The sequence below is a fragment of the Callionymus lyra genome, chromosome 10 (assembly GCF_982586985.1).
Source record: "Callionymus lyra chromosome 10, fCalLyr1.hap1.1, whole genome shotgun sequence".
In the NCBI taxonomy this organism is placed as follows: Eukaryota; Metazoa; Chordata; class Actinopteri; order Syngnathiformes; family Callionymidae; genus Callionymus; species Callionymus lyra.
The window spans coordinates 3,325,885-3,349,452 of NC_141827.1; the positions used below are offsets into that span (position 1 = coordinate 3,325,885).

Below are 23,568 nucleotides of genomic sequence, written 5' to 3' on the forward strand. Positions count from 1 at the left end.
TTACATAAGATGTTGTTTACTGGACTTGAAACAAAACAGGGTCAACAAGGGAACTGTGAAGGCACAAAGAGGACTAATGTTGAAGCAGTTGCGTCACTGCAGGCCGCATCGGATCCGTGCGTGACTGTGTCAGTAGTTCAGCCACATGTCTCGCAGTGGAACGTCCACAAAGACTAAGGAAGAAAGAACTAAAGCGTAGACGGACAGAAAAGGTGACTTACATACACATTACGAGCCATCTTTGCAGGAGGAAGAAAGTTCATTGAGTCTGTTTCAATCATCTCACACGTCATACTGTGGCTTTGTGTTACCTGCAGGCTCGTGCTCTGGTCTGAGAAAGGAGAGCTGAAGAAACATGTGACCATGCTCATGACCGTCTCGGTGACATAACGCTCCAGCATGGTGTCTGCATGCTTCCTGTCGCTGGTGTTGTTGCACACCTGGGACGACAAGAGACAACGCTGTGTTCTCCTCACAGATGCTGGAAATCTCAGTGTTTCTTACCCTACAAATGTCCACCAGGAAGTTCTCGAACAGCTTCCACATGTGGTTGGACGTGTAGATCTCCTTCATTTCTACCTCCGTGTCGACGTAACAGTGGTTCAGGAAGTTGATGTAGGCGACCTTCACCTGCAGCACCAGAGTTCCATTAGATAATAAAACTGAAGGTCTGTAGAGTCGCATCAGAGGTGATGAAGATGATGATCCAAGAGCATCTCAAACCTCTCCATATATACCGGTGTATATTAAAGCAGCAATACGTAACATTTTCACTTTTTTTTATACTTTTCTGCAATGGTTGGTTTCAATTGAATCCGTCATGACTCATGTAGTAGAACTTTTGTTATTTTAACTTCCTTAACCCAAAGAGTCTGAGACGTCATGTGACAAAAAAACTGCTTTTCACCAGTAGGTGAAAAATAATATTCATATGAAGAGTTCGAGACTTTTCCAACTTACCAGGAGAATGAAACGAGAAAGTGACTCAACAAGAGCCGTGAATAAAATAAACATGCCAGAGGATCAATCTTTGCACGTGTACTGCTCCTTTGAGAGTTTTAAAAAACACTTTTGCTCATACTTAAAGGAGGGGTAGGTGATAATGTGATGAGGTTCGAGTGAGGTGTATTCGAAAGAGGAGAAACAGTTTTTGATGCGTCTGTTAAAACAATTTGATGTCGTTTCTTTACAGTTCATTGGGTCCAACAGGTGACTTTTCTATTTAGAGTATTAAATAAACTGATTTAAGCAAAACCTGAACAGCCTTCATGAATATCTGCAGCTTTTGAAGAAGCGTAGAAAGTCAGAAAGTCTTTCTTAGAGGGTTGTTTTCTCCCTGATCTAATTTGTACGAGGTTTCAGTGAAAGGATTTTACTTAAACTGAAGGTTTCTTGACCCAGTGAAGAAATTATTTGGTATTTTAATGTGATTAAGGTAATAAGTTCCACAAGTGTAATTGAAAAACATTTTAAAAATGCAATCGAGAAGAATCATTTTAAATTGAATTATAACTTTGGAAACGAGATTAGATAAGTGGCAGAATAACGCGTTTCTGTGCTCAAGAGACAAGAACAGACTTTTTCATGGACATGTTGAAAACAGAAATTCAAGTAATAAGAGCTAAACGAGCATGAAATGTATTTAACCCCCACGGACTGAACAGAAGAGGACGGTTGTTCAGAGGGTGAATCTGGATCCGACCATGAGCAGAACAAAAAGCCGTATCCATACGTCACCACGTGCTCCGTACCTCAGGAATGCAGTCCTCGTGAGTGACGACGCGGACGATGTCGTCGAGGGGAAGCAGCGAGTTACACTTGATCTCAGTGTAAACGTTCTTGCCCTCGGTGCAGACGGCCAGCAGCTCCACCAGGTGAATGTGGTACATGAGGGGGCTGTTCTCGTCCATGCGGTCCCGCTCAGAACGCATCATTTGGACCAGCGTCTGGAAGGAAGCTCGGTCGTTGTAGAACACCAGCACGTCCTCGCCGGAGTTCACCAGCTGCCGAAGAGAAGGATTTACTTGTCAGCAGATATTTAATTTAGAGGTTTAGATGTTTTTCAAGGTCACGACGATGCACCTCGGCCATGACGACGTCCTGACACTTCTTGATGAATTTACTCTCGGCCTTCACGATGGTCTGCAGAAACTTGAGGTACTGGACGTGTCGCCCGTGGCTCTCGGTGCAGTGGACAAAGTGCTGAACCACTCGCTCGTTGATCTCGCTGCACAGCTGGAAGTTGTTCATGAAAATGTGCTGCATGGTGACGGCCTCAAGAATCTGTGCGAGAAGGTGAGAGACACGGAAGACTTCAGTTTACAAACCTGTCATTATAATCAACATGTCTTGTAGTTTTACTCTAAAACTTTCTGTTTTTGTTTCCAGAGGTTGACCTGTTGCTGCGCCTGTTGCTGCGCCTGTTGCTGCGCCTGTTGCTGCGCCTGTTGCTGCGCCTGTTGCTGCGTCTCCCTCAAATATTTAACTCACAGCTGCAGAGCTTAAAGACAACACTTTCCCAGCAACAGGTGCCAGATTGCAATCTTTGACGTGTGATACTTTATGCCTGAATTAGTCTCCTGTTCTATTGTAACCATTATTTGTCTTTCCCTGCACACAAGTATATTGTATTAAAGTCATCACAATAATAAAGGGTTGAATTGAACGTCACAAATGTTGTTTTTTATATTCGGATTCCAATCATTCAAAAATTATTTTTAACAATTATTCATTCATAGTCTTTTAAATGTAATTTAAAAATGTTGGTTCAATAGTTCCACACAAAGCCAATTGAAAAAAAAGTTTTAAATAACTTCCAATAAAAAAATGTTAAGTTCCGAAATGAAATTCAACCAACAGCCTGCTTTAGTGTGATCTGGTCACCACAATTACTGTGTTTTATTAGTGGATTATGATCTTGTCTTTGTTGGAAACATGACATTTCACTGGTTGTTTCATGTGCAAACTCACCCCTGGGTTAAGAAACAGATTGATGTGTTTGTGGAGAAGAATTTGGTTCTGTTGGTTTCCAGCACAGAAGTTCTGCAGAAACTCATGAGCCAGTTTCATGATCTCCTCCATCCGAACGTCTTCTCCCTGATTCAGATGGCAACGTCAGAAACTCCTGAAAGCAACAACTGTACAGACGAGTCTCAAGCACCTTCTCGTACGGGATCTGCAGGAGCTCCAGCACGACGCTGTGAGCTCCCATGTTCCTCAGTAACCTCTGCTGCTGTTTCTTACTCTTCCTGCCCGAGCTGCCCTCCTGGACGCACAGTTTGCTGAGACGCAACAAGATCTAGACGCAAACAGAAGAGTGTGAGATGGTTGATGTACGTCAAGGTGGGATCTCGTACCTCTTTAACGACCCTGTAGTTATAGCTGCTGGTGCTCTCTGTGTTCTTCTTGTTGGATCCCAGTGAATCCCCCTGAAACCAACAACAGAGATCCTTCATATTCTGGATGGATTTTCTTTTTATGTCTGACGTCAACTTGTTCATTTTTTAAGGGGCCGAAACTTGCTTACATCACACACACAACAAGAAGAAGAATGAAGAAGAATCGTTCAAAAGATTTGTGGATCCAAACGGTGTTTCCCCAAATCATCAGTTCCTTGTTCATCTTCCTTTCTAATGTTTTTATTGAAAAATGTCCATTTCAATCAAACATCTCAGACAGATAAACCCGAAATCACTTCATTCTTATGGCAGGAAGTAATGATTTCAGAAAAACTTCTTGAACATTGACTCAAATGAGTTAAGACCTTCTTTTTGCTCTCAGATTCTGAGGGTCCGTCTCCATCCATCCCGTCCTCTCCCTGCCTCTTGTAGACCCAAAGCTCCGACTTCTCCACGATGGAACGCAGCTGATCGAGGTCGGACTTGATCTGCTTGTAATTATCGACATCCTGACTCGTCACCAGGAGCTGGACCTGAACACAATAAAAAATGTACAATGACACAAATATCATAAAGTAAAGTTGGGAATTCTGAAGTGTTTTACTTGTTTGAAGGCCATGAGGACTTCCTGCCTCTGGCTGAAGTGTCTGAAGAGGAGGTGAAGGGCTCCAGACACGAGGGGGGGATAGTCGTGCATGGTCAGGTGCAACAAGACTCGTAGGAACGTCCGCCCTCCGTGGTCATCCAGGTCCAGCGGTGTGTTCTCCTCACTGAGACAAGCATGTCAAGGATCTCAGTTTCACGTTTCATTTCAGTTCATGTACCTTCCAAAGATGGCTTCGGCCTGCTCCTCGATGTTCTCGAAGTCAAGGTTTCCTGATGGAGCAAACATCAACATCACTTTGGAGAAGAGGAAAAAAAGGGGAAGATTCAATTCATACCCGGCATCGGTCCTGGTGAACCACTCGTGCCGTTCTGTGTCGGGACGTTCTCTCCTTGTTGGTTGTTCTCGTCAAACTCGCGCTTGAAGATGCAGAGCAGGCAAGAGATGCGGTAGTCCAGCCGCACGTTCAGAATAAACTGAAAGAAACGAAACCGTCTCAGCGTCGAGCAGAACCAGAGGAACTCATGTCAGGTACCTGAAGGATCTCAATGACTTTGAGCTTCGTGTCCATCACCATGATGTCTTCTCTCTCCGGTTCAATCTGGGGTTTGACCACATCCCCTTCTGGTTGGTGAGCGGGTGTGGTGGGCAGCAGACCCCCGCCCCGCAGGACCACCTGGGTCATCAGCTCTCCGACCCCGTGGATGGACTTCATCACGTGACTGCCACCTGCAGAGACAGTGGCTGGTCATGAACACGCGATTAAGATCAGAAAAACACATTTTTACTCAAAAGATTTAGCTAAAAAGTGAAGAGCAAATAACTTTTACTTTTGTTTTCTTCTCCTTTCTCGATCTTGTTGACGGGATAAACAGTGCTGACGTGGACACAATCTAAAATGTTCAGCAGTATCTTCGTCAATCGCAGGAGATCACTGAAGTTGTAGAAGCCAAAGTAAATGAGGTTTCTTGCGAGATTCACCACCTTGAAAAAAGAAATACTTTTAGTTCAGAGATGATTCAGCTTTTACGCAGTTCCGGGATCAGATAAAAACCTCAAACGTGAGCTTGTTCTTCTCTCTGTCAGAGAAGGGGATGTTTTGTGAAACCACTTCTCTCAGATAGTTCTCCACAAAGTCCATGGTCAGGCAGAATCTCTCCTTGATCTCATCTCTCGTGGTCCCATCGTTGTCGTAGCTTTGGAAGGAAGAATAAAAAATGGCACTTTTAAAGCAGCACCACCACATATTTGTTTCATATTTCTGTGATGATTCAGTCGAGGACACTTTTAAATGAGGCACTTGATTATTTTAACTTTGCTGTAACTACACAACTTCGCACAACCTGCCAGGTCAACACTAAACTGCCTCAACGCCGTGCATCGGAGACGTCAGTTGCATTCATTTCTTCACAGCTTCTCAAAAATTAAAAAACATTATAACTCTGTATTTTGAATGTCTATCCTGCTGATTTTGTGACCTCGAGAAACATTAAGACGTTACTTAACATTTGTTTTCTTGAAGCAAAGCGATGCATTGCCCTTTCCTGGAAAAATGTTGTTGCTTGCAGTATCTCCTGATGGCTAAAATGATTGACTTTCTATGTAGCCTTGGAAAAAATAAGTTTTTGTGTGAAAGGTAAACTGGACAAATTTTGGAAAATATGGAAAATGTTCTATAACTTTTTGGAAAGTTTCAACATTGAAAATTTGATTTGACTGTAATAATCACAAGATAGAGGTGTACTGGACTGGCTTGCAGGCTGGAATCACTTGTTTTCACAACAATGCAATTACACTGTTGCAACAGTGGAGGGAGCCGGAAACAAATACGTTCAATCTTATGTCGCAATACAACTCAAAAGTACTGAACTCACTCGTCAATCGCGATCTGAGAAGGAATCTCGGACCAAAGCCGAGCATACTTGACGGGCGTGACCTGCTCCTGAGGGTCGCGGTCCACGTGCATGTGCAGCATCAGGCGGCAGAACGAGGCCCGCAGGTCGTACGGCAAGTCCTCGTCCGCCATGCAACGCAGAATCAAATCCACATCCAGCTGACCAGAGATCTTATTGATCGCCAGGTACTGACGGTCCAGACACATGCGGGCGAACAGATTCAGTTGACACCTGGAGGTAGAGAAACAGTTTTTCACTTTTGGACTGATGATGTGTGGGAGAAGTTTTTCCATCGGAGGTCCGACCTGTAGTAGCTCACGACCTCCTGGTCTTCCTTCTGTCCCTCCTTGGCATCCTGGGCCAACTCTCGGACGCTCTTACTCCTGACCTCCTTAAAGTTATCCTTCCAGAAGAGCCAGACCTCCTCCTCGTCCTCCGCCTCCAACGGTTGCTCGCCGTTCGTCGCCACCTCGATTTCGAAGCGCGACAGAACCAGCCTGAAGTAAAAACACACAACGTACCAAAGTCAGCGCAAGAGCTGGAGGAGGAAGCGGCAAATTTTCAGAGAGTACTTTGTTTCTATGAGGATGTCTGCATTGGAAGGGTCCAGCACAGCGTTGCAGATGAGTTCTTGTGTCACCGGGATGGACTTGTTCATGGAGACACAGAGATCTGAGAGATAGTCCAAGAACCTGAGGGAAGCAACGTGAACCTTAAATGATAGTTTAAAATAGTTGAAAAATACAACTATGGAAGTGTTTCAGTGTCATCAGAATATGACCAATCCAGGATTTTCATGAATAATTGAATCAAATTATTTCTATATTAAAAGGCAAAATGTGTTTTTATTGAATAATTGAATTCAAATATTCTGAATTATCAAAATGTTTAAAATTGTAATTCCAATAATTAAAAAACAAAATGTTCTTGTTTCACTTTGAAGGCTTTGGCACTTTTTTACTAGTATTTGAAATTTAATTTAAAAGGAATATTTGTTTTATTCTTTTATTCTAATTTAAAGAATCAAAAAATAAATGTAAAAAAAAGTTAATTTGTATCTTTATTCAATCATTTTAAATAAAGCAAAATATACTTTAAATATACAAATTATTATTTGTGTTATTTAAATTAAGGAATAAATAAACAAAATACAAAAATGAAGAATTTACTTGTTAAAAAATATTTTAAATGCTTAAAAAAAAAGTTTTAACATTTGAAATGTTAAATTCAACCGATCAATATTCTGATGCCACTGAGCCAACATGTGGACCCGAGAACAACAAATATTTAACTATTTATCCATCAGTCACATGTGCATCAATAATCATCATCTGACGAACCTCGGCTCCCTGTTCTTCCGAACCAAAGTGACAAACGTGTCGATCTCGGCAGCCGTGATGTGCTTTTCCAACAACTTCCTGTTGTTGTGAAGCAACGCCGTGATGGTGTCTTCAGCCAGAACGTCGTATCCGATCTGCTTCTGCATGAAGCGGAACTGTTTGGCGATGTATTCCTGCAGAAGGTAGACGTGGTTACAAGAACACGGTCGTCACACCTGCTTCCTCCACACACCTGGTTCTTCCTGTAGTCCTGCTGAGAATGCCGTAGAACTCTGTAGCAGAGCCTGCAGATGTGTCTGAAGGGAGCGTGACGCTGATCTCCAAGCTCCTCCAGTCGCAGCATCGGGCCGTCGCCGCTGTCCGTGAACGGTGCTTGGAGGAGTTTGAAAATCTGAGGGTTCAGGGAGACGTTCACGATGAAACAAAACCAACTTAAAGGAGGATTTTTTGTATTTTTCGGATCAAACCTGTTTGAGGATGTTTTGTTCTCTCATGAGCTTCTGTCTTTCTCGGTTGGGCTTGTTCACCATGATCTCCAGAACATCCTGCCCACTGTTGGGGATGTCCACCACGAAGAACACCAGATCTTCCAGGAGTTTTGTCACAAACCTGCCAACAAACGATTGGACCAAAGTCATTCAGACGAGTCTGGTCGAGGGTCGTCATTTAATGTGGTCCACTTCATTTTGACATGTTTGAGATGTTTTGTAGCATTTTATGACATGATGATCAAATGAGATGAAAACAGCAAACAGTGAAGCTGCCAAGTGTCGACGGTAATTCCAAAATACTGACCACGTTTCTGAGAACTTCTTGTGTTTCACTGGAAGAAGATTTAAGTGCTTTATATTTAGAACCTGAAACTCTATGATGTCACTCCTGACACTCTTCATTTGTTTTCCCATCAAACTCTTCAAAGAAGGTTTGTATTCATCTGTCATAACTTGACGAGCAACTTCACCTCCTTTCATTCTGAGTGATGGTTCCCTTCTCCAGCTTTCCTGCGATGGACGCCAGCACTTGACTCGCATCGTTGGCAAAATCTAGATCCCTGACTTCTGCCGGAGGCACCGGTACGATGGCGAACGCTTCCTTGTCTTCCTTCACTCCAGACGTGCCGATCTGTTCACAGGATGTTAGAAACATGTCATCAAGTGAAGCCACAAACTCACCCTCAACATGACCGGCTTCTCCTCCTCTTTGTCAATCGGGTTGTTGGTGCTGTGAACCCAGGTGTTCGTGCACAGGTGCTTTAGACGCACATAGGAGCTCCTGGAAAGTAAGGACAGAGAATCGGGAGGTCAAACGAGAAACGGAGAGAAGAAAAAAATAGATGCTCAAGGTCAAAGAATGATCTGTTTGGTAGGAGATGTTAAGTATTCACTTCTCATTTTCAAAAACCACTAGGTGGCACTATATGCTCTATAAGTATTGTCAACGGATTCAATTAAACCTTTTTAAAATATTAAAGCGATTCTATGCGATTTGAAGTCGAGCGCCACCAGTGGACTAAAATGGTAGTGTTTAGACGGGAGACTACATTTCCCATGAGCACTCGCTAAACGTAGCAAAGTTTCCCGGTTTGTTGCAGTTGATGAATGTTTCCAGACTTCATTGATGAATGAAGGATGATACTGATGAGGTCATGAATCAGATTGTAATGGAATATCATGTGACGGCTTTGTTAATAACATAACCAGTGATATGTATCATGTTCACACCATCAAGAACTTTTACAGTGAAAATAAAAATAACACAAAACACCTCAAGTCACAATATGAGTCATTCAAAAAGTTTTAAGTTGACGTGTCTGCACTAGTTATTTAGTACCAAAATATTAAGGTACACAAAACTACCCAGAGCTGCTTTAATAAAGATACAACAAAATAAATACAAGTAAATCATCTACTTCGCGCTGAAAACCAAATCTGTATCATTTAACCTCAGTAACCAGATGAGAAACTTTTGTTTCAAGTTTTGTAAACGAATAATTTTTTTTTGTGATGACATTAAACAATTAAACAAAATACAATATCAATTAAATAAAATGAGATTCATAAAATAATTCAAATATTTTAATATCTAAATATTTTTAAAGACACATTCGAATAAGAATCATTCATTTCAATTATGACTCAACGACAGCCAATAGTAGAAGTACTGACAATAGTAGTACTCTCACTAGTAAAACAATTATATACAAATACTTTTAAGTAAAAAAAGATATTGACAAAACGAATTATAAAAATGATTGAATCAAAAATAGAACTGAGTTAGTTGCAGTACTACTGTATAATATGACAATTCAAATATTGGTGATGTGAGAAAATATTGATACACTATATATATATATATATATATATATATATTACGATAATGACTCAATATAATAATATAATATATAATATTTATCGATTCTCTTTATTTTCTAGGCTTTAAAATCATATTTTATTTTATCCTAGTTATTTTACGATTTATATTTCAATAAAGTGAGTATAAAATAAACAATAATATTATTTTAACTTACAATTAATCTGCATATTCAAAGCGTTTGTGTGTAGCAGATTAAGCGAGATCCTGGCCATGACTGAGGACGAGAGGATACAGCGGATGTTTGAACAGTATCACAATATATGACAATACATGTGTGTAAGTAGTAAGTAATATTTATTTATATAGCGCTTTTCCAGACCAGGGTCACAAAGCGCTTTAACAATCAAAACAATACTCAATAAAGTATAAACTTTAAAGGTCATGGAAGTGTGGTTGACACTGTATCGCGACGTGTTCCGACAAATTCTTGAAAACAAGTGTGTAATTTGTGTTTATGTAGCGATTTCATTGCATAAACATTGATGTTTTTGTGGCGAATATAAGTGAAAGGAAACAAATGTGAAACCTTGAGCCTCTAATCAGTCACTCTATCTGATAAGCGGCGAGCGTTGACCTGTATCTTCACACCACCTCTGAGCACTAAAGCTTCCACACACAGACGCTCACTAGACTGCAGCTGTGTTCAGGTGTTGCGTAACTTCCCCCGAAGCTTACAAGCTTACCTTTGTGCACAAGTAAGTCGGCGGGCTGGAGAGCAGGAGCAGGGTTATTTCAGGTGCGAGGGGGCGGGGCTAGCACGCACCCTCGCACCTGACGAGGTGACACAAAGGCACTTATGACAATGAGATGTTATGCAACGCGCCGGAGGAATGACTGCTCGTCATCCGCACGTTTGCTTCACACCTAGATCTCCGGGACAGAATGTACCTGTCGGGTCCTGTGAATAATTGTATCCTCGCGGCACATACTCATGGATCAAAACATGTTGACGGCACATTGAAGAACTATAAAACACGTGAACACTATAAAGTATGAAGTTATTTGAACAACCTTTTTAAAACACAATCACAGTATAAAAATAAACACAAGTATTTCTCACAATGGAGGCTCAGACGGATACGTCAGGATGAGTCAAATCTTAATTATGGCTCGTAAACCTACTCGTGTATCTCGAGCTATTATTACTTTAGGACAGGTTGTACTAGCGCTGAGGTGTGTCTGACAATGTGTAAACAATAACAGATACTAAACTGTCAGATGAATGGATTATGAATGAGTTAATAAGTAACCAATACATCATTTAGATTAGATTAATAAAGGCTCTTTGATCTACATTATTATTGAAGTGATCACCTGGGCACCATGGAGTCCCCGCCTCTCAGAGTGGTCGGGTCCAGTTCGAAGATGGAAGAGATTTCCATGCCGTCTGGTACCGGCACCAAGGTGTACATGATCTTCTCCTGGGGGGCCCGAAGGCGACCCCGCAGCGCTTCATTGTCGGCGTCCAGCTGGAAGTGAGCGAAGAAAAAAAAGGGTTTAAGAAAATGGGAAAAAATTGTACATGTAAGAAGATTTTGAATCGTTAACTTAAAATCATTGAAACTGAATCTAACAGATAAGACACAGGTGGAGCTTTCGAAACTCTGTACAATACTGCCACCGAGTGGTGAGGTTTTTGAACTACGTCTTTGGCTTTCGAACAGCGACATCTTGTGGTCAAACGATACAGGGCTTGAGTTATAATGAACCGTTGTATTCGTTCAAGTATCAACATAAAATATATATTTGACATAAATATGTTGTAAGGAAATATTAAGGCTAAAATAGACTATTTTGATTATTATTATCATTTTGACTCAAACTGTTGAATATTGATTGAGCATATATTGATAAGTTGGTTTGATTTTATTGTTTGATATCCTTTCAGGAGAAACTTTTTATTTTACTACATGTGTTCAAATGTATACAATAAAGCAGGAATATAGATTAGATCGAAGGCATCTGATATACATGTTCACACTCAATACAAATATCAACACATCTGCAACTTTACCTGGAAGTTAAACGGAGCAAAATCCACCATCTGTACAAGTGGACAAGAAAACAAATCAGTTGAAAGAGTTTCTCATCAGTGGAGGAAGAATGAAACGTACAGATGATCTCTGCTCAGCACTTTCCTCCTCGATGTCTGGACTCATCTGGAAAGAAAAGGAACTTCTTGGTCAAACAGTAACGAACACTGACGTGCGTCGACACTCACTTCACCCACTTCTGCAGCCAAATACCATCCTGTGGCCAAATGTTTGAACCGGAAGAGACTGTTCCAGTATCCTGCTCCTCCTCTGCACGGGTCATGGTGGACCACCTGGAGAAAAACAGGAGAAATCCGAGAACAACTGAAGATCAGTGATCGTTGTTGTCAACCTTCGTTATCATATTGTATTCTTATGATGTTTCTTTCTGAAAAAAAAAACTGACCAGAAACTGTTTCCTTCAACTTAGAAAAATCTCTAAACTTAGGAAAATGTTGTCACAACATGATCTGGATCTTATAATCCATGCGTTTGTTTCTTCTCGTCTGGACTATTGTAACAGTTTGTTTTCATGTCTTAACAAGAAGGATGTGTCTCGTCTGCAGTTGATTCAGAACTCTGCAGCGAGAATTCTGACCTGCTCTAGTAGAAGAACTCGCATTTCTCCGATCCTTAAAACTCTTCACTGGCTTCCAGTTTCTTTCAGGATCAACTTTAAAATTCTGGTTCTTACTTTCAGATCTATTCATGGTCAGGCTCCTCCTTCCATCACTGATCTGATCCAGCCTTACACCCCAGCTCGGGCTCTGAGGTCTGTGGATCAGAATCTACTTATGGTTCCTCGCACACGGCTCAGGACCAGAGGAGAGAAATCTTTTCAGGCTGTTGCTCCTAAGCTTTGGAACGATCTTCTCTCTCTTTGCTCTTGATGATCTACTGACTCCTTCAAGAAACATCTTAAGACATTTCTATTTGTTCAGGCTTTTCCTTGAATTTCTCGAACTCCTGTGTTGTTCTCAGTATTATCTTGATCTTTGAAGTATGTACTGTTTTGAGTATTGTTTTGTTTGTTTAAGCGCTTTGTGACCCTGGTCTCGAAAAGCGCTATATAAATAAATATTACTTACTTACTTTCTAGAGTCTGTTAATTCAGCTCTGATGATGTCACAGTACAACTGATGCACCGTTTAAAAGGTGTTGATTCTTTGTATTTATTGGATAGACTATAAATATAACTTGATTGAGTATATATATATATATATATATATATATATATACACACACACGCATCTATACATTTTTTTTATTATTATTCGTTTTTATATATATATATATATATATATATATATATATATTTAGAAAGTAAAGTTCTTTTATATCCATTTTATTTTTGTTTTCTTGAAAAGTTAATACATATTTTTAGGCATATTTTATGTTTTTAATGTGTTTTTTCACATCAAACTTTGAGATATGTTCAGTCACAATACTAAATGTGGCCCCTGAGTTTTAATTGTCAATCCTTCTACTGTTTTTACGGTTTCGTCCATTTTATTATTGCTACATTTGACCAGTAAAACCTGCTGTGTAACGGTAGAGGAGAGGAGGGAGCAAAACAATATTTCACACCTTTCTTTTTATCTTAAAATAAGGTCTAGTTAATCAACAGTATCCAAGTATCGCTTGTACCTCTACTTCCCACAATGCTTTGCTGCTGGTTGCAGACGTGGCAGACTGTCTTCCAGTCGTCCTCAGGAACACGTGTTGATTCTTCTTGTAGTCGTCGCAAGTTAGAAACTTCTCTTGCTCCGCGTGGAACATCCGAACAACATCTCCCTGCAACATGAAGCGGTTTCGTTCCATTAAAAGTCGTCAAGATGCTCCAGTAGAACCACACCCACACACACCCACACCCACACACACACACACACACGACCCACACGACACACACGACACACACGACACACACGACACACACGACACACACGACACACTCACCCCCTTCAGTATCGTCTCCTTATTGTCGCTCCACTTCATGAACAAAACCACTTTCCAACTTGTGTTGCAGTTCACAGAGTTGACCTGTCGTGCAGCAACAAAACTCAATCAACGGATGGTTCGTTAAGATTGGGAAGAAAGAGTCAAAGATGTTCGTGCCTCGTTGCATCCTGGGTTGTCCACCAGCTGGTGGCTGCTGGCGTGAAGAGGTTGTCCAGCGTTGACCGGGTTTAGAACAACTTTGTCTCCGATGACCACCTGAAGAACACAAGTCACAAATGAAGACGTTTTCAAATGAATTGTCCAGTTTTATGACGAGAGGATGTCGAGACAGAATAACTACGGCGATTATATTTATATTTTCTTAATGTTTTTCTTTTTTAATTTACAATTAACATAGATATTCACACGTTTATTTTTTGTGTTGCAATTTAACTTCCAGCTGCAAGATAGCAGCAGTCATTACGTCCTGTGCAGCTTAAGAATGGAATCCTGCAAGAGCTCTACGATGACTGAGGACGAGAGGATACAGTCGACTCCAGCAGCTTTTAAAGCTCATCGAGTTCATTTTACACCATTTCTGAAGCGTATCTTGTTGATTCATGAGATCTAAGTAATTGTGAAATATAGAGGAAAATGTCACTTTTGCATTTTGCAATACAAGGCAAGTATTGGACAATACTACACATATATACTTGTTACTACACCATCACTATATATTACTATATATTGAATCGTTGACACCGTGTCGTGATACATATGACACAGCTGGATTCTTGACAATACACTTCCATGTCTGGGTACAATCTTTTTCATAAAATTGTGTTGCTTTTTGAAGTATATTTTGCAGGTTAATTCATGAATGAAGTAAATACCAGCGCAGATGAGCAGCTAAGAAAAACCTACTACAGATTCATGATAAAGAGAACAGAGAACATATCACAGATGAAACATGGATGATTTAACATGAAACTGGAGAAAATAAACAAAATAAACACTCGAGTCTCAGGAAGAGTTGATCTCACAGAGATGTCTCCTGCTGAGAACATTATTGAGGAAACTTCTATGCGAGGAAATACACCAGACAATTGTTCACATATCTTGTTATTTTAGCTGAATTATTCGTCTATATTCATATGTTTCAATAGAGACGGACGGACAGACATATTTTCTAATCTATTGAATTGATTTACATGAATTTGTCACAATCATGAGCATTTAAAACCTGTTCATTTTCAAATAATTCAACTTAATTTGTTTAATGTTCAAATCACGTCATCCTTGTATAATTCACATAACGAAGCACATTTTGAATTCAATCATTTACGATAGTTATAAACATTATTTTAAACATGTTCAAAGTATCTATTGATGAAAGAATCAATCTTGTATATTTCATGTTTTACACAAATCTGTTCACTCGTCATGAATGAACTCATTTAACCTAAGAGTCCAATACAACTTGTTGATATTGATAGTAACAACTCTAAAATAAAGAGTAAGAAGCGTTCATTCAGTCTGAACTAAACTCCATCTGGGGCTCCACAGTCATCCACAGGCATCTGTACCCACACTGTCTCCCAGCGATCGCAGCTTGTAGAAGGGCTGGATGTAGAACCAGGATCCTTCGTTCCCGGCAGAATCCAGCGTCACTCTCATGGCGTTCTTCTCCAGAAGCGCCGGCAGACGCTTGTTCACGGTCAGATATTTATTGCTTTTTAAATGCAGCAACTGTTGGCAGAAGAAAAGAGATGGATGAAGGCTGTCAGATGAAGTGGACGAGAGTCATGGCAGGACTGAGGAGGTAAATCTAAGAACAGCTCCCTGAGGAAAACCTCAGTGGAAATATCATTTCATTTTTCTTTCCTTTCCTACTTCACCAAGTTAAGTCGTTTAAATCAATCATTGAAGAATGTTTCTCATGACCCTCGGTCATGCAATGAGATTAAGTTGGATTGGAACATCTCCATGAATGAAGAGCTTCAAGAGATCAGAGCGAAACACTGCAGAGGGAATAAAATCATCTTTTCTCATGACCGTCTTCATCAGGGGTGGAAGAAAATATCGACATATTTAAAACCAGCAATTGTCTTTTTATAATAGCGCATCGATTTTCCACAGAACTGCATCAATATATTTTTTTCAGATTCTTCTATTTTCTTTCCTGCACCATCACTATATATTACTGTACATCCTGCAGGGCTGTCAAACTGGTCCAGAAAAGGGCCGAGCCGGAACCGGTTTTTGTTCCAACCAGTCAAGCACACATGAGTCAACCAATCAGGCGTCGGCTTAAACAAGCGACACTGACTGTTAATCAATCGATTACTGTCTTCAGACGCCTGATTGGTTCAACTATAATGTGCTTGACTGGTTGGATCCAAAACCTGCACTGGCTCGGCCCTCTTCTGGACCAGTTTGACACCTGTAACATTATTGTGATTCTTGAAGATACACACACATCGCATACTTGTCTTAGTATACTAGAAGTTAGTATGCATCAGGATAGTGTACGTACTAACTAGTAACTAATTCTCCACAGATAGTATGTCTCAAATCAAACTCTGCTGCTACACACTAACAGGAAGATGATGCGACAGCGTCTTCTTCTACTTCTATTCAAGTATGGTTTCAACCAGCTGTAGGAACACTAGCGCCACCTGCTGGCAGCACGTTTTGCAAGTTTGGAAAAAGAAATAAAGAAAAAATATGAGAATCTAAATATTCGCGAGATATTTAAGCCGATATCAGCAGCGAAGACATGTTTATCCTCCTACTGCTGCGGAAAATGCACCTGTACGTATATGAATATGAATATATATACAATATATATATATATATATATATATATATGACGTAACTTCTGTTAACGTCACTAAGATGGCAGCTGTTTAAGGTAGATAGTGTCCATCGATCCATACTCAGTTTTGTGGGCGTGTTAGTGACAATTTAGTGTGTATGGATCACTATATTTACATACTAAGAATTGAGACGCACTTATGCACTAAAAATACTAACTTTGAGTACGCAAGTATGCAATTTTAGACACGGAAAAAGTCCACAATTTGTTGTCCACAAGTTCAACGTTTGAAAAGGACCGGCATCATCTCCCTCGTGGCGTCTTGAACCATGAACCTTGAACCTTGAACCATGAACCTTGAACCATGAACCTTGAACCTTGAACCATGACGATGACGATAACGTACCTGGATGACGTTGCCGTACTGGATGACGGTTCCCAGCAGCTTGCGGTTTTCTGACTCGTTCTGCTTCTTCTCCAGGTCTGCGGCGTGCTACAACACAGAATGACTCACGTTGGCGCTGAGACACATCGACTTAAACATCTCAAGTCGTTACGTGAAGTTTGGTGAGGAGAAGAGTGTCGGTCGTGCTGTTGCCTCCGGGTTTCGCAGCTTTCCAGAACTGTTTCTGCGCCGAGTACCTGTTCATCGGACACAGTTTGAAGAGGCAGTCTGGAGGAGACAAGAAAGGTCATCTAGAGGTCGAATATATAGAGAGAGAGACAGTAGACCAGTTGACATTTGGATCACATCAAATATCATCGTCCACTTCTGTCCAGTGTCGGGATCAGAGTTTCTTTTTTTTTAACGATAACATTTGACGATTTGACAGTTACTTGCAAAGTTTCCTCATTCACAGGCTCGAAATGATCACTTTCTGTTTTCTTTGACTCGTGAAATCTTGTCATAAAAGCTTGTGTTACATTTTAAAAGTTTATTCAAAATAAAAATGTAACAAAAGATTCAGTAAACTGGTCAAAATGAAAGCTGCTCAAGGGCCATAAATGTCCCCCGGGGCCCAACAAACATATTTGAAACATCAATGTTTGTTAAAAAATACAAGGTACATGTATAAATATGAATCACAAAATGATCAAACTTAACAACGATGGAGTTTCAAGGTCGAGACAACGAGCCACTGGTATCATCCAGAGGAACATCAATGAGTTACGAGCAGATTAAATATAGCCAGTCTGGCAGCTTCCGTCAGAAATACGGCCAACACTTAAGTGCCCTGGGATTTAACCGCCATGAGGCATGAGCTGGAAGAACTGATAAGTGGCATGGGAGAAGAAAAAAAGGAGGACACCAAAAAGGGACCAAAGATCAGAAGGGAAAGTAGGGCGAGAGGGAAACATCAGTCTGAGGAGGATGAGAAAATGAGGGCAACTTGAACAATGTGAATGTCACCAGCAGATGTTTATGTTGATGATAGATAACGTTCACTCCTGATGTCAAAAGACACTCGTGAAGCAAAACATATTTTTAATGCACAGGTTTCAAGGAAAAAAAAATGGAGAGATCAAATTAAACACTCCAGGAAAATGATGCCACGACATAAATGAATAAACAAAAATTATTATTTTATAATTACATTTTATACAAAGTTTTTCATCGTTAATTCTTTTATTTTGAGGGACGACGAAAACAGACAGAACGGACAAATGTAACGAAAGAAACAACACAACTATTTTTTAGGGCTGAACCACTATATCAAATATAATACTTTAATACACAACACAACACACAGTTGGTTAGCTGTCTGAAAAAATGGCCACATTGAGACAGGTTTTGTTTAGTGTGTGACATGTTACAACGTTTTTTAAGCTAAAAAGATATTCAGGAAAGAGTGAAGGTCGTTTCCCGGTCAGGGCATCAAACTCCAGGAACCTCCTCGTCTGATCTTCACCCCTCGTTGCACCATCGTTGCACCGTCAGCATCTTTCAACATCCAACACTTAACACTCAAAGCCCTTCGACACAGAAGTCGATCACAAAACATAGACTCTTCACCGAATCGATCAGTTCCTCTAAAACGGTTGACCTTCTTTAAATATCTTCATGTAAATACATCATTAACTAATCAAGGATCATCAAGTGCACGATGGCCACTTATTTGTATTTAGTCTTTGGGTTATTAAAACACATAAAAACTAGTAGAACTTCCTGACATTCATCTCTTCACCCACAAGAAACACTTCTAAGAACCGACACACATGACAGGGATTCCTTGGATTTACATCAAGTGTTGGTGGAGACATGTTTAGGGGCCACATTATATTAGAGTCTGTTGTGAGGGCCCCTCAACCCAAACACACAAAAGATTACTACAGTGAAGAACAACTAAGCTTGAGTTGCAGTTTATATTGAATATAATTATGTAAATTATCTATTTTATAGTTACAAAAAAAGTTACTTTTTCAATTTATTTTCACAAACAGTTCATCGTTTAGGAATTGTAACAAGAAATACATGTTCAATTCAATTCAATTTTATTTAAAGTGTCTTATCATAACAAAGTTATCTCAAGACACTATACAGTTGAAATAAGACTATAGTTGATTAAGGAAAAATAGATCCAGCAATTCAACAAAGAGCAAGAAGCAAAATACTGTACAGTGAGCTGTACAAGTAATACATGCTGAAGAGACTTCAGTTTTATACTAATACTTATCATTATATTATGAACCATCAGTAGAATGTTAAGTTGTAACGATCGATCTAAAAACACATCTCGTGTCTCAGTGATGATCTTAAAACGCTGCCACACTTTCACTTAAACTTCTACAGTTTCTTCATCATCAGTCGTCGTGGCTCAAGTGCAGTGAGATCGCAGCCAAGTTTAGAGAAATAAAAAGGACAGTCTTCTACTCCACTTGACTTTGGGAAATGAAACCATATCAGCAACATTTGACTCATTTAAAGTGCGTCAAACAACCACAAGTGTTATCGGAGCCGAGTCAGAGCGACCAGAACACACGTTGAAATGGAACAAGAGCTAAAAATACTCAACAAGGACACGAGGTATTAGTGCCAGGACTCTTGACGTAAACGTACTGCATCGGTGAAGTTGAAGTCACAAAAAAACACATGATCCATGGATGGTAAATGAAAGATGACGCACTATAAGAAAATCAATGTTTCTAAACCAACCAGTTCCCTTTAAATCATGACAACATCGTCTCAGTCGTCCCAACAACAGAGAAAACAATGCAATTATCCCATAATGCTTCAGGGTTTGAAGTTCACCGTGGCAACCACGTGACTTGCAGTGACCGTCCAGCACACTCGCCGTAAGGCCCTGAAAAATGTGCCCGTGTTTACAGCAACAACTTGCCTTGGCTTTGAATTTGTTAATAAATACCGGTGGCGTAATTCAGTGTTTTTCAACCACTGTGCCGTGACACACTAGTGTGCCGTGACACACTAGTGTGCCGTGACACACTAGTGTGCCGTGACACACTAGTGTGCCGTGACACACTAGTGTGCCGTGACACACTAGTGTGCCGTGACACACTAGTGTGCCGTGACACACTAGTGTGCCGTGACACACTAGTGTGCCGTGAGAGAGCGTCAGGTGTGCCGTGGGAAAATATCAAAGAGCCTACTACCATCAGTGTAAGTAAGTGAGGAAGTCATTTATATTTGTAGAGCGCTTTTCCAGACCAGGGTCACAAAGCACTTAAACAATCAAAACAATACTCAATAAAGTATATACTTTAAAGGTCAAGATAACACTTAGAACAACACAGGAGTTCCAGTGTGTGTGTGTGTGTGTGTGTGTGTGTGTGTGTGTGTGTGTGTGTTTGTGAGAATGGGGTAATGTGTGACTGTCAAAGCTCTTTGTGACCCTGCTCTAGAAAGGCGCTGTACAATTAGACATTATTATTATTATTTATTTGATTGTTTTAATTGAGCTAAAATACTTTATCATATTGTGCTCACCAAAGATAAGAAAGAGAGTTACCTCTGAACTTCTTGGGCGGGTTGTTGAGGTCACCCGTGTCCGGTTGGACGACACAACGATCATCCACGAGCCTGCAATGATAATTCAAAGGATTTAAAAAAAAAATCCACATATTCTTTCATCTGGTTTCAATGAGATCAATAGAAACATTTTCAAATTCATTCTTAAACGTCGTTTCTTCTACTCCTTCCATCCTTTGAGCTGCTGCTCTTCAGGAGTCGCTCCAGAGGATGGACCTCCTCCCTCTGACCCTGGTGTATGGAAATCATAGTTTCCATTCGCAGATTTGGTTCTGGCACAGGTTCTACATCTGAAGTCCTTCCTGACACAACCCTCTGCATTGATCCGGGCTCAGGACCGGCTCAGAAGGACACTGGCTCTTGACCTCTTGAGGCTGCTTTTCTTATATTTCTTATGACCTTGTTACTGTTTTCAATGTTAACACATAGGAAAATAAATGAAAAATTCACCCAAACACACTTTTTTTTTTAAAGAAGAGACATTTCTGCTAAACTTTTAAACTTTTAATCCTGAGCCAAGTAACATCGAATCTTGATCGTCAACAAATTACAGGCAATTGTAAAAACATATGCGTTTTTGAATTTAAAAAAAACAGTAAAAATCTCTTTTCATTCCAAAAAAAACTGATTAGAATGAATTGCTGAAAAAATTGTTTCCATGAAACTTTACCACTTTTTTCATCATCTAAAAACCCTAATGAAGATAAATGGCAAATGAGACAAAATGTTCAATTCCATGAAAAATACCTCGATTTCAATCAGATACGATATGACTTTAGTGAAAAATATTTTCAGAAAAACATCATAATTTAAGAGCACGTAGAAAGTGCTGCTTTAGTCATCAGAGCTCACTGTCGCTAAGAAACATTAATATAAACTCACAAATAAATAAAGTTGACATCAATCATTTTGATATTTCATTTCAGAATAATATCAAACTTTATAAAAGGGTTCATTCCAAAATATTGTTTGTATTCCTCCAATCGTCCCTCAGGGAACTCTAGAGCTTAAAAATTGTACAATTGTACTCACTTCTGCCAGTTTTATTTTGGGGTCAGAGTGAGGCTCTGACAATCTATCGCAGTCTTTGTTTTTCAACCTGAAAATACTTGGAGAGTAAAGTTTACACATTACTAATCATTGTTGAAGATTATTTGTTGAAGATTCAAACACACGATAAAGTACCAATAAAGTCTCTTCAATATGGTGTTTGTCCAAATAAAAGACTTTTGAGTTTTTAAATAATATATTTTATTGGGAAAAACACATCCATCTATTTAAAGTTTCAACAGTCAACGTTGTTTAAATGCGAGTTTAAGTTTAGTGTGAACATTCCTAAATGGATCTTAACACGCTGGAGGTCGTCGACCTCTCATCCTAACCGTGATGAACGACCTTAAAAACCTTGACTGATGTTATTGCGTTTGCTTCTCAGAAGATAGTCTTGAGAGCGTGAGGCGAGACCAAGATGTTTTCGAGCTTCAGCGCGAGGATGAAGTGAGTCCAGGCAGTAAGTCGGCGTCCTCTGGAGCCACCGCCGTGATTCGGGACAATGCTGGCTAAGCAACAACGATCGCAACAAAGCTATTTATAGGTGGAACCTCTGCTCACAGCAGGGATCGCTCGGCGAGGTGTGGAAACGATGGCTCCTCGTCTGAAGACGTGATGAACGACTTCGGTTCGTGTCGTCCGTCCTCAAAAGCTGCGAAGCACGATTGTTGCCAAGCGAGATGACGCACAACACACACTGTGAATGAGTCTGTTAGTGAAGGGGGGGGCAGCTGTCGGTGAGCGACCTGGCAGGAGGTCAAACCCTGGATAGAGATGCTGACCTTGGAGAGCAAACACAAGCAGCGTCTGAATGACTCAAAAAGACGTCATTTCAATGATGGAGGACGGACATTAAAATAGAGTCCGATTCAAGTTCATTACAAAGCAACTATCATAGAGATTCAGAGGGAAACCATCAGTTATTTTAAAACTAGTGATGCATCTGTGACACAAGGGTTAAAGGTCAACCACATCTTCAACACTGTCCAGGACCTTCTTAGTCAAGAGTTTCATGTTAAGTAAGTAAGTAAGTAAGTAATTTTTATTTCTATAGCGCTTTTCCAGACCAGGGTCACAAAGCGCTTAAACAATCAAAACAATATTCAATAAAGTATATACTTTAAAGGTCAAGATACTACCGAGAACACAACAGGAGTTCCAGAAAATCAAGGAAAAGCCTGAACAAATAGAAACGTCTTAAGATGTTTCTTGAAGGAGTCAGTAGATCATCAAACACAGATGTTTCTTGAAGGAGTCAGTAGATCATCAAACACAGATGTTTCTTGAAGGAGTCAGTAGATCATCAAACACAGATGTTTGTTGAAGGAGTCAGTAGATCATCAAACACAGATGTTTCTTGAAGGAGTCAGTAGATCATCAAACACAGATGTTTGTTGAAGGAGTCAGTAGATCATCAAACACAGATGTTTCTTGAAGGAGTCAGTAGATCATCAAACACAGATGTTTCTTTAAGGAGTCAGTAGATCATCAAACACAGATGTTTCTTGAAGGAGTCAGTAGATCATCAAACACAGATGTTTCTTGAAGGAGTCAGTAGATCATCAAACAAAGATGTTTCTTGAAGGAGTCAGTAGATCATCAAACACAGATGTTTCTTGAAGGAGTCAGTAGATCATCAAACACAGATGTTTCTTGAAGGAGTCAGTAGATCATCAAACACAGATGTTTGTTGAAGGAGTCAGTAGATCATCAAACACAGATGTTTCTTGAAGGAGTCAGTAGATCATCAAACACAGATGTTTCTTTAAGGAGTCAGTAGATCATCAAACACAGATGTTTCTTGAAGGAGTCAGTAGATCATCAAACACAGATGTTTCTTGAAGGAGTCAGTAGATCATCAAACAAAGATGTTTCTTGAAGGAGTCAGTAGATCATCAAACACAGATGTTTCTTGAAGGAGTCAGTAGATCAACAAACACAGATGTTTCTTGAAGGAGTCAGTAGATCATCAAACACAGATGTTTCTTGAAGGAGTCAGTAGATCATCAAACACAGATGTTTTTTGAAGGAGTCAGTAGATCATCAAACACAGATGTTTCTTGAAGGAGTCAGTAGATCATCAAACACAGATGTTTCTTGAAGGAGTCAGTAGATCATCAAACACAGATGT

General features: G+C 40.0%; 1 protein-coding gene across 6 annotated transcripts in view; it reads right to left on the bottom strand.

Annotated features, from left to right (window-relative positions):
* Positions 1-23,568, bottom strand: part of itpr1b (inositol 1,4,5-trisphosphate receptor, type 1b) — an 86,272-nt gene that overhangs the window by 55,328 nt on the left and 7,376 nt on the right. For 5 of the 6 annotated variants that reach the window (XR_015712946.1, XR_015712947.1, XM_087801651.1 and 2 more), the window contains exons 3-35: positions 20,368-20,438; positions 16,957-17,072; positions 16,806-16,892; positions 15,172-15,330; positions 13,759-13,857; positions 13,600-13,683; positions 13,291-13,437; positions 11,832-11,936; positions 11,725-11,769; positions 11,625-11,654; positions 10,925-11,079; positions 8,410-8,509; positions 8,199-8,359; positions 7,705-7,846; positions 7,470-7,628; positions 7,238-7,410; positions 6,470-6,589; positions 6,203-6,394; positions 5,877-6,128; positions 5,057-5,198; positions 4,833-4,986; positions 4,538-4,731; positions 4,340-4,478; positions 4,223-4,274; positions 4,003-4,168; positions 3,764-3,931; positions 3,357-3,428; positions 3,161-3,298; positions 2,971-3,096; positions 2,083-2,283; positions 1,752-2,003; positions 505-630; positions 312-440 (exon numbers count right to left, since the gene is read on the bottom strand). Coding sequence is in view for 4 of the 6 variants with exons in the window: in XM_087801651.1 (XP_087657777.1) it covers positions 312-440; positions 505-630; positions 1,752-2,003; positions 2,083-2,283; positions 2,971-3,096; positions 3,161-3,298; positions 3,357-3,428; positions 3,764-3,931; positions 4,003-4,168; positions 4,223-4,274; positions 4,340-4,478; positions 4,538-4,731; positions 4,833-4,986; positions 5,057-5,198; positions 5,877-6,128; positions 6,203-6,394; positions 6,470-6,589; positions 7,238-7,410; positions 7,470-7,628; positions 7,705-7,846; positions 8,199-8,359; positions 8,410-8,509; positions 10,925-11,079; positions 11,625-11,654; positions 11,725-11,769; positions 11,832-11,936; positions 13,291-13,437; positions 13,600-13,683; positions 13,759-13,857; positions 15,172-15,330; positions 16,806-16,892; positions 16,957-17,072; positions 20,368-20,438 (4,456 nt within the window). In the remaining 2 variants the exon portion in view is untranslated. Of the gene's footprint in view, positions 1-221; positions 240-311; positions 441-504; positions 631-1,751; positions 2,004-2,082; positions 2,284-2,970; positions 3,097-3,160; positions 3,299-3,356; positions 3,429-3,763; positions 3,932-4,002; positions 4,169-4,222; positions 4,275-4,339; positions 4,479-4,537; positions 4,732-4,832; positions 4,987-5,056; positions 5,199-5,876; positions 6,129-6,202; positions 6,395-6,469; positions 6,590-7,237; positions 7,411-7,469; positions 7,629-7,704; positions 7,847-8,198; positions 8,360-8,409; positions 8,510-10,924; positions 11,080-11,624; positions 11,655-11,724; positions 11,770-11,831; positions 11,937-13,290; positions 13,438-13,599; positions 13,684-13,758; positions 13,858-15,171; positions 15,331-16,805; positions 16,893-16,956; positions 17,073-20,367; positions 20,439-23,568 lie in introns of all 6 variants that reach the window. The other variant, XM_087801655.1, reaches the window with a different exon arrangement.